This window comes from Hippoglossus stenolepis, chromosome 14 (genome assembly GCF_022539355.2).
Source record: "Hippoglossus stenolepis isolate QCI-W04-F060 chromosome 14, HSTE1.2, whole genome shotgun sequence".
NCBI classification, from domain to species: Eukaryota; Metazoa; Chordata; class Actinopteri; order Pleuronectiformes; family Pleuronectidae; genus Hippoglossus; species Hippoglossus stenolepis.
Window position 1 is genome coordinate 18,600,774 of NC_061496.1, and position 10,885 is coordinate 18,611,658.

The 10,885-nt window shown below is 42.6% G+C and overlaps 1 protein-coding gene across 1 annotated transcript; it reads right to left on the bottom strand.

The window, feature by feature from the left end:
• fstl3 (follistatin-like 3 (secreted glycoprotein)) lies at positions 1–4,446 on the bottom strand. Its single transcript, XM_047343232.1, has 5 exons — positions 4,221–4,446; positions 3,675–3,854; positions 1,794–2,009; positions 1,457–1,684; positions 1–1,362 (listed from the first exon to the last, which is right to left on the bottom strand). The coding sequence occupies exons 1-5, from the start codon at positions 4,288–4,290 to the stop codon at positions 1,310–1,312; spliced, it is 747 nt and encodes a 248-aa protein (XP_047199188.1). The 5' UTR covers positions 4,291–4,446; the 3' UTR covers positions 1–1,309.
• Positions 4,447–10,885: the final 6,439 nt, after the last annotated feature.

A 10,885-nucleotide genomic window follows, 5' to 3' on the forward strand; every position in this document is an offset into this window, starting at 1 on the left:
TGACAAATATTAAACTTTATGTTATTTTGCAGTGGCAGTACAAAAATACAAAAATATGCTGATGCATTTATCATTCAGATTTCACAGTAGGTACTCAGGTAGGTACACACAAGACTGTTATTTACAGGAGAGTAATTGAAATATTCCATTATACACTAAAAAGATTATTCAAAGCATCCAGACACCTGCTTTGAGTTTGAAGATTAACTTGGACCACTGGACATTGTTTGACATCCACCAGGTTCACCAGTGTCCGTGCTGGACTGATTGACTCTTCTCCGATGACGACATAATCAGGTGCGTTCAGCTCGCCTAAATTTGAGTCCCATTCCCAGACAAATTTAATTTCCCTGTCAATCAGACGATGCTAATTGGATTTATCTGTCCAGTAAAATTCCAATCAAGTCAAAGCAGCAAAACAGCATCTGAATAAAAAGCACGACCTTCAAAAATGCACTTACAAAATAAAGCTGTGTGTTCAACGGAGGAGGTATTGCGAAAGGTTTTGTGGGGTTGTACCAACAGTCGTCTGAGACAAACACAACCAAGCTGTTACTTGTAGTGGTCGGCGGTGGCAGACAGTTTGGATCAGGTTCCACAGTAAACATGCAGAGCCGGTTTGTTTAGACTGAACCCCTTCCTCACTCACTCACTCACTCACCCCCTCCCAGACAAAGAGCTGAAGTACGTACAGTGCAGCTGTAGTTGTCTTGTTCTTGTTTGTGGTGGATTGAAACCACACTGGCGGGCTACAGAGGCGGAATCAACTTTCCAAACAAATTAGCGCTGCTTTCCATTAGCTTAAGAGGGAAAACTGTTTTGTTTGTTGGGGGAATGGAGACTACAAAAACTGTAAAAAAGTTGTGACACGCCACTGCCAGTGACCGCCAGTCTGCTTTCGTACATACACAATAAACAAAAAACACAATAAATACACTTTTTATTGCATCAGCTTTCCCATGGATATATGCAGCTGTTACCAAGATAAAGACATAAATAGAGTTAGATACCTTCTCCAATAAATAGTAGTGGTATTCTATTTACAATATGCATACATCTCCCAAAGAGCTCATGAGATATTTCTGTCTCGTGCTTTCCTCTGCCTCCGCCTTGCAGCGTCACGCAACATCAACACGGCCGAGGCAGCTACACACCTAGTGTTGAACCCCAAAAGAGGTCTTCGATATTAAAAACACATCGTCATTCTGTGTACAAGGGGGAGGGGGAGTGATTGTCAAAAAGGAGAAAAAGAGGTCATCGCGGGAAGCTAGTGGTGTGTCACTTGGAAACCGACTCTGGAATGGTCCATCTAGACTGCGTTTTCCTCGCTGCCATCGAAAACGTGAGCTTTCCGTGGGGGACCTGCACCAAAGGGAGACAGACACTTAACAAATCTAAATTCTTACATCATCACAGGAAAGAACAGGTGAGAAAATGAATGGTTTCGCAGTCTTACTGTTGCAGTGGCCGTAGTGGCGGACTCCTATGGAGCGGCCCAGGAAGCAGGTGGCCCGGCGGAGGTGGCAGGCGCTGGGGTAGGTGATGTTGTCATTGCCGCAGATCGGCTGCTCGGACAGCATGGGTATTGGGCAAGGTGTGGTGCGGCACATGACGCAGTGGGCACTGTTGGTCTGGTCCGTCACGCAGGTGTGGGTTCCTGGACACACCACGTTGGAGCACGACTCTGTGCCAGACAAGAAACGGTAAGGTCACGCATTAAAAGAGAATGTCATACTTTTGTTTATGTGCAGAGGAGCTGACATGCAAATATACATGTGTGAATTATTGCTCACTTTTGCAGTCGCCCTGGTACATGACCTCCAGGTCTGGGTGACCCATGCAGCGGGCCATCAGCATAGCGCACTCATCCATGTATGTCTTTCCATCGCTGCCGCACACAGCGTGCGTCTGGGAAACGTCAGAGCAGTCCGGAGAGCACACACACTGAGGCCTCCCCATCTTCATGCTGCAGACCTTCCCAGGGCTGCATTTCACTCCCTCACAGGTCTCTGCAAAAGCAGTGTCAGTGTAATATTACTTTATTTACAAGGCAGCAGACATCAGGTGACCCACAAGGCATTTTCATACAAAACAACCTTAAATATCTTCCCCAGACTGTACACATTTTCACCTTTTGTACAAAATTTACAATAATCACATCTCTTTATTGACCGTGACACAGGGGGTTGCCTCGCCTGGAGGAATGTAAGACTGGCCCTGTTTTCATAACAGATCTATGTGTATCGGCTGCACACAGGACGGGCCTAGCTCCCGTAGAGGGACGGAAGGGCTCAGAGGTAGAGGGAGTTCAAATAGCCGTTGGAGAAGTTTGCAGACTGTTAAATGAAGATGCCCTGGGCTCTTTCTGATGGCCCATAATGTCAGAGTACAGGAGGAGCTGTAATTCTACACAAAGCAGAGTCAATATTAGACAATGCATGCAGGTCTCTTCCCAGGACCTTTTCACAGTCTTAAGAGATGTTCTGAGTCCTGTTAACAGTCAGTGACTTATTTCCTACCTCTACCAGAGATTCAATATCCTGCTTTATTCCATATCTCTGCTTTTTGTCCACTCTCAGTTCTCTATCAGCAGCACGTTGTTTTTGTGTCTGTTGCAATAAGAGGACATCTGAAAACCATGATGATGTTGGTGTCTCTCTATGGATCGACAAGCCTTTTATTCGAATAGCATTTCAAATTATCAAGATGGTATTTATGCTTCCCAGACATCTGGGCATGTGGCAGGCTTTAATTCCAACCTGCAGGAATGTATTTACTTATTTTCTTCTTGGAAACAAGCAGGGCTCCTTATTTAACAAGCTTTGGAAAGAGTGAAGACATAATGAAGGGAGCGAAGGAGAAAAAACAAGGATGATTGTTCTGATTCATTTTCCATGTGATTTAACTGTTTTTCTCTATGTGAGTAACATTTATATGAACCTATCGATTATCATTTCAAGTGTATCTACGTACAAACCACATCTCTGTCTTTAAACAATGTGATGATGCCAGAATAACCTGGGGCTGTGTTTGGGTGTGTTTTCCTAAAAAATACAGCAGTAGCCAGGTTTTTACTGGAATGCATCAACATTGGAGAAAGTCAAATTTTTGGCCTGTGATCACATGGTGCGAGGGCTGCTTTTACGAGAACAGAATTTATCTGTTAGTGAGCCGGGGTGAACCTCGCTGAGATTCCAGGGGAGGAAACTGTCTCAGGACAGCTGGGTGGAGTGATGTGGAACGACTCTCTCCCCGATCCACGTCTGCGTTTTGTTAGAAAGCTGCATCGGGAACTCATTGTGTAAATATCTCCATTCACACATGACGTGACTCAAATTAGGTTTCCCCTACGCTCCGGGAACCACAACAGTTATTTTTATGTAACGGAAAATAACCAAATTACCAATGATGACTCCGAGATCGTATAAGATTATATGTTTAAAGTCTGCAAATGATGCCTAAGCAGTGATTAAAACTCACTCTAGCAACCAGATTCCTGTTAGATATCTTTTGTTTATTTAGAAATGGGGATTTAAAGCCTTTAAATAAAGAATCTTACTTTTGATGACTATAACTTCACCCCACATAAATAAATGACAGCAATGCACACGTAACTTTCTTGTCTATTCAATTAAAAAAAAATTACTTTTATTCGTGTTGGTTTGTTTGTTTACCTTTGCATGGTTTACAGGAGACGATCCCCAGGAAGCCCAGCAGGCTGACCTCGTTTATGGGCAGGCTGCTGTTGGACCAGGCTGTGTCCAGACGGTTCCCGGCACAGCACTCCTCTCTGTTCACCCCTCTCATCAGCACCATGTCGCACCTCTGGTCCTGCTGCAGCCAGCACATCCCAGCTAAAGGCACGGACATTTGAATAAAAACACTTCAGTCCACTCAAACATCATTAACAATTAAACACATGTAAATAAGTGTATTCCGTTTTTCAGAATCCATGTATTGTAGTATAACATTGCTTTTCCCCCCCTATTTACAATACTAATGTATAGCACCTGAATGCCAGGACGTGTTTATAGGAAGAAAAACTTGATTATTCTAATAACTAAATATACAAAGAGTGGACAACATATCTACTTTTTGGAAAACAGACAGTTGTTTAAAACAGAGAGACACACTACACTGGTAGGGCTACGTAAATATGAATACTGAAAAAAAGTGCCTCACTATAATAGCCACAGTAAAGTAAAAAGAAGTTCACTCACCACTGGTCGGATTACTCCCAATCTGATACAAAGGGAGAATCACCCCGAAAACAAAGCTGAAGTAGCTCATTGTGTTCTTTGCTTATTCAAAAAAATCTTCCTCTGAAAACTTCAATATCAGTGAGAACAAGTGAGGTTTCTCTCTGACAGAGCTCTGGAAGTAGCCGTCCCTTATGTGAATGAATGTGTTGTGGATAAGTGATGTCGTTCCCCCTCAGTATAAATATTTAGCCCAGATGGAATTATGCTGCTGGGATGGGCGATCCTCTCAGCCAGTAATAAGCCAGGGCAGGACACAGTTTGACTCTGACTCAATTTTCAGAGTCGGGAAATGATCCATGCCCCGCAGCAGCAGACGCTGGGCACTCGTGTGACCTCACCAAACATTTTCACACCATATTAGACTAATGAAAGGCTCATTAAGTCCTGGAAAAGACTGGAAGATACGTTTAGATGAGTTTTTCTCTAGTAATTAAGTTCCTTTCTTCCCATTCAGACGAGTTTCTTCATGCAGCCTATTGAATTAACTGATTGAACTTGAAATTTACCTTATCTGATTTCTAAGCCAAAGCCATTGTTTAAGCCGTGTGGTGGGTCAGAGTTGTTTTCTTCTGTATTGTCTCATCTCTCTCTTAAATGTGGCATAGCTCTGAGGTAGTTATTCTCCCCACAGTCCATACACCGTTTGATCATGAAAGTTTCCAGCTGATCTGTGTGGTTTTATTGGGTATAGAAACTGCATTCTCGCTTTTTATCTTATTATTGTTTTCAAACCATAATCCCTTTAAGTGTTGTGATCCGGCACTGACCCTTGCTTATGCCTCGATTTAACGTAAATGCAGATGAGGGAAAGTACAACTACGACAAAGTGGTTAAACTCTAAGGTTTTTTCTAAAGAATTTGGGATTTGTTATGTTAAACCAAATTAATATCAAGTGCCTGAAAGATACCCACAACTGCAACACTTGAGGACAAATGACGTCATTCGCCTCACAGACACTCTCTTACCTCCTTGTGTTGACTGTCTGGACCTTATCTATGAATCCTGATATCATAATACAGAGAAATGAAGGGAGGAGTGCTTGTGAAGGTGGTCTGCCCTTAAGCAATATGTGAAGTTTAATAAAAAGAAACCACTATGTAAGAGCTTATCAGAAACATCTACCCCATTCTTTATTACCAAACTCAGACAGCCACAGCGAGTGAGACTGAAAACACTGAGGATACAAAGACAGTATCTGTCGAGCGTAGGCACAGACGTGTTTGCTTAACGCCATCCAGTATTCACAAACAGCTCACTATAATGTGTCTGGAGGCTAATCTGTATTATCATCCTGTGTGATCAGAACATCTGCACTGCTCCTCTCTTCTCCTGCACTCATTCACCCCCTGACACCGAGAGGTATGCACTCATGCTAAAGTAATGTGAGTCTACCCATCTGTCTGTCACAGGTTTTTTTTTAATGCTCCCTTTTGATCGTTGAGGAAGGGGGGAGCCAGGGGTGAGCATATGCTGTAGTATCTGAGTCTTTGTGAATGATGTCGACTTCTTCGGCGGAGATCCCCAGGGGCCCTGCAGGAATGCTGCATGACCTAGGGAGGGGAGGAGAGACGAAAGAAGGAGAGCGGTGAGCGGCGGCTGTGGGTGGCCTGCCTCCTCACTGGGTCTCTGCAGATCCACTCAGCTCAGCTCATATGGTTTGGATCATCGCTGTCGAGCCATACAAATGGATGCAGCATGGTGGGGACTTTGGAGCGCCCCCGCTAATATATGATCCTTATTAGTGTGCAGCTTACTGTGTCCCATCTCATTGAAATATTGGTCTCTTTCAAGTGGCCGGGGTCTGTGGGGTAGCATGAAATCCAGAAGGGTGGACTGAGTGTGTGTTTCTGAGAGGGCAGGTGTGGAGCTCAGTCTGTCACAACATGTGGCTGTAGGAGAAAAGGGAGGGAAAAAACAGCACTGCCATCTAGCGGAGGAAGTGGACAATTCATAAATCCTTATGCTCCTCTGACAATGTAAGAAATTTCAAAGTTATAACATAGCCTGAGAAACACAGGAAACTTTTAACCAAAAATGCACATACACTGCTGAATTCAAGGGAAACAAAAGAACCACAGCACAAATAATTTAAGAAAAGACAAACCTTTGTTTAAGAAAGTGGTTGAATTATGTAACACATATACTATAATTACACAAAACTTAGCGTGTATATATGCAGGGTTTTAAAACATTGGTGAACCTAGAAAGCATTTGATTCCTTTCAAATCAACAGTAGACGAGTTTATCTCTTCATGTGAGAAGCCTCTGTGGTGAATGTGTGTTTTTAAAACCTTTTTGGGGACTGGGGACTTTGGATATTAGCTGGTAGCCAGTTTGCATCTGTGCTGTGAACTTCATCAAGTGAATTTCATTGGTAGAGTGCATTCCTAGCCAAGGCCCAAAAGTCCCCTTAAATTAAAACAGGTCTTGTAGCTCAGGCCACGTTACATTTCTCAGCTACTTTCTCAGCAACTGGTGATAGTTACAGGTTTCTAGCTCTGTCAGATACACATTTAAATCCACCAGATCCAGACTGGATGCACTCATTGATATCACCCCTCATAATATTTTGGATTATTAAACTCAAGATTCTCACGTAATTCTCTGGGAAATCAACGAAAAAAAAGTCCTATCTCAAATGTGAAACCAAAAAATTCCTGGTTCTGCCCCTTGATCTGTATCGACACCAAAATAGTTAACTAGTAAACACAGATGAAAACATGAAGAGAAGGTCAAAAGGACCACAGGTTTTTCCGGTGTCCTCTGAAAGAAAATGAACGTGTCCACCCAGTCACTGTGTCTACATTTCTGCCGATCGGAGCAAACATGTTTGCAGAAACGTACTATAACAGGCAAAAACAAACCCAGTGACACGCATCTGGCTTTTGTTGTCAGTGTGAAAGACTACAGTTCGTTCCCGGGTCACATGACTCCGCAGTGGTCACGCTCCATGAAACAGGCCCAACTTTGTTCATCAAAATCCATGAATCATTCACGGAGAAATCAAGGAAAATGTTGAGAAATGCTCAAAATGTTAAATCAAATATTCCTGGATCTGCCCCCTGGTTCCGGATCCACAACAAAATTGAATGGGTTCATTTTGGGGTCATGCAACACCCCTCCAAAAACAATTGTTTGCGTGCGATCCTGTTAATAAACAAACAAACACATGAAAACATGGTGGAAGTAACTTGCATGTCTAAGGTGGTTAACAGTTAGTAACTAGGTCAACAAGCTAAAACCTGTATGACCTTATAGTTTTGCTTGTGCAACATGTGACTGATACATTTCATCAATGGCTCCCTTCACCATATACAGATCAGAAGGTTTAATAACAGTTATGTATATATTGAAATATCTAGATAGGCATTATGGCTAAAATAGTACTTTTAACTACTTCTTATGTCCCTTTTTATTCACTATAGCTTCTGCTATTCATACACATCTAACATTTTTTGGTAAACCCACATGGGGCTTCTCCATACAGCAATCACCTTATGGCCGTCCACACTGTGTAGCTGCAATGAACCCAAACTCCCAGATGAGGGCGTCACTCACCCATCTTTCCTTCTCCCATTCTTTCCTTCCTTTGTCTGGTGTTTGTTACATCTCTGCTGCCTCCTTAAGTCACCATATGTCCCCACTTCATCAAAACGCCATTAGCCGTTAATTTTGGACGTCGCAGCAGTTCTGCATTTAATTTGTGCTCTTTATCTCGCAGATGCACATGTCATCCTGTAGGTACACACAGTCAGTGATGTGTGCCACAAGGCCTGCCTGCCCCTGAGGAATTACAGCTGACAAGTTAGTGTCAGTGAACTGGTTATCGTTAGTCTTTGAGGATGAGTCACTGGGTTTTCAAGTTGCAACATTTCTACTTTCTTACCTGTTCTTTCGTCATCGCTAAGATGATTGTGTGTCCAATGGGTGAACTTGGCTTTTTGGCTGATTTAATTGGGAATATGAAGGCGACAGTTTATCTCCTGTTCATTAAAGAAAAAACTAGTTCTATTGATTTCCATCTGCAGGTATCAAATGAGGAGAAAGTAGCCCTCCCACCCCACTTCTATCCACCCACTGCCCCGTCTGAAGTCACATTGTTGGTTTGTACGTCACAGAGCTATACAGGGCTCGGCGCTGGTAATTGCTCAGTGTGCCCCAGACTGACTGAAAGCAGCTGCATCATCTATCCACTCAATTTACTCCTAATGCGTGTTACTGATTGAACCGGCAATGAGGGCAGCAAAAGTGACGAGGCCGGATAGAATCACCCCCTCTGTCCCTCGGCACACAACCTTCCTCCTCCTCCTCCTCCTCCTCCTCCTCTCTGTCCCTGCTTCCTTCCTGTGCTCAGTATTGCTGATGAGAAGTCCCTCCAGCGGTTCATTAATGGGGAAGGTTAATGTGGGCCCACGCGCTGCTCATACACAAACAGCACCCCCACCTCTTTCTTCTTCACCTTTCTCCCTCCCTTCCTCTCGACCAGCCCTCCCCCTCTGCCCCATGTCACCTTTTTCCGCTCTCTCCAACTCCTCTCTTCCTCTTCTCGCTTTGCAACCAGAGCAGGACACAGCCGTTGCTGTCATGACTAAGGGTCTCCCCGAGGGTTTGAAGAGTGACTGTCATCGTGTCCTGCTCTGGATCTCTGTGCTCGCCCACAGTGGGCTGAAACAAGCCCCAGTGTCATACACTTGCGTTCTTGAAGACTTGTTAAGAACTCTCAAGTATTTTTATTCAACTTGAACAACGGCCTCTCTGATCTCATGAGCTTCATTCACTAACCCCCTACAAATTTATTTTGCTGAATTTCTCAGTTCAAAGTTAAGAAAGGTTTTTTTATCCAAACTTTTCAAGTATGCTTTCCAATATCTTCATCTAATGCAAATGTTGCTGTTGTTGCCACAATACACTGAACTTATGAACATCCATGTATCAAATATACAAATGTAATCTGTGTCAGATGGAAGATGCTTGTTCACCTCGGCCACAAACTCCCCTTCCCAGGAGAAATTGCCAGCACAACCTTGAAAACAAACCTGGTTTTCTGGTCAGAAGTTCTCAAGTGTGTCTTTGTCATTGAGCTAACAGGCCCTTGGGAGGATGCTCTGGATGAGGCACATAAACTGAGAAGGCTGAGATATGCCGACCTCGCAGGGGAAGCAGAAAACCGAGGCTGGGTGAATTGTCAAGATGCGCCCAGTTCAGGTGGGATGGAGGGGATTTGTGGTAAACTCCACAACAAAACTACAGGAGTTAGAGGAAAGGACTGGAGGGGGACAATAAAAATACTTGCAGAGACTGTTTAGTGAAGCAGACATTGGCTATGGTTGAACAGAAAGGACATCATCTGGTCCAATAATCACCATAAAATGCAACAAGAGAGGAGCTACTCCTGTAGGAACAAGAAACTACCAAGAGTCCAATAATTGGCGATGGGACACACTTCTGGGTCTGATCAGCCTGTGGTGGGCCTGCCTTACGAGAAGGGGTCTTGTGAGTGAAAGGCCGAAACAGTTATTATAATAATAATAATAATAATAATAATAATAATAATAATAATAATAATAATAATAATTAATATATTTATACAGCACCTTTCATACATAAAATGCAGCCCAAAGTGCTTTACAATAAAATCAATAAAATCAAAGACATGAAATAAGAGATCAATAAGAAAATGTTAGCAATAAAACAAAGACTTAGGAAAAAACTGATGTTGTGTTTCAAGTGAGAACCTCTGGTGGCCAACTTTTTGCCCCTCATCTGGATATCAGTGTTTATTATTAGTTATTAGTGTTTATCAACAGGGATTGTAACACCCAGTCCTAATCATCTATATCAATATTATCATACGTGGTGATGAAAGCATCTAATTTGCCTCTTTACTGCTGTTGACTGCAGCTGAGTTTGCCTCAGTCGATGGTTTTGCTCTTTGCAATATGTCTGCTGGTAATTTCTTTAACTGTGTTATGTGTTGATTGACCGCCAAGTCGGGTGGATCCAGGAAATTCCACATATTTTTCCCGAGAAAAGCTTTATTGAGTTTCGACTGTGTGTAATTACATTATTTCTGCATATCAATGATTGCTGCAGTATCTTTATTATACAATCACTGTAAACAACATAAGTGCTCAATGTCACGTTGTGTATCCTTTTGTTGGCCATTTCTGCAAGTTGTTAAATTGTTTGCAGTACTGGAACAGTGACAACAAACATATTAGGCTGAGGAATCACAGAGAGATTGCTCTGATGTCAGTATTTAGGTAAGGAGTATTGACATTGATTAATATTAATCGGATTTGAAATCATTTATGTCTTTCTACCTTACTGTATCTTGCTTTAAAGCGTCTTCATTTGTCTCTACGTTTTAGATGTTATGTTCTGTGATAGAATACAATGGTTCTATTGTCTAATTATCCAAGGCATAATATAATGAACGCTAACAACGTTGTCTATCTTATCAAGCTTCCACTTGATTATTTTACACTGTATTGTATCACTCAACCCTACCAGTTTAAATAACTTTAAGTAAATGACACCAATGTTTTTTTGGGGGGCTGACCCACAAAACAAGTGACGTGATCGTCCGTGGCTAAGTCATCGACTAAGTGAGGGATGAAGT

Coding starts and splice junctions, on each gene's coding strand:
- fstl3 (XM_047343232.1), bottom strand. CDS start 4,290: ATGAGCTACTTCAGCTTTGTTTTCGGGGTGATTCTCCCTTTGTATCAG. Junction 3,855..4,220: donor TGGGAGTAATCCGACCAGTG/GTGAGTGAACTT, acceptor CCGTGCCTTTAG/CTGGGATGTGCTGGCTGCAG. Junction 1,685..1,793: donor GTACCAGGGCGACTGCAAAA/GTGAGCAATAAT, acceptor TGTCTGGCACAG/AGTCGTGCTCCAACGTGGTG.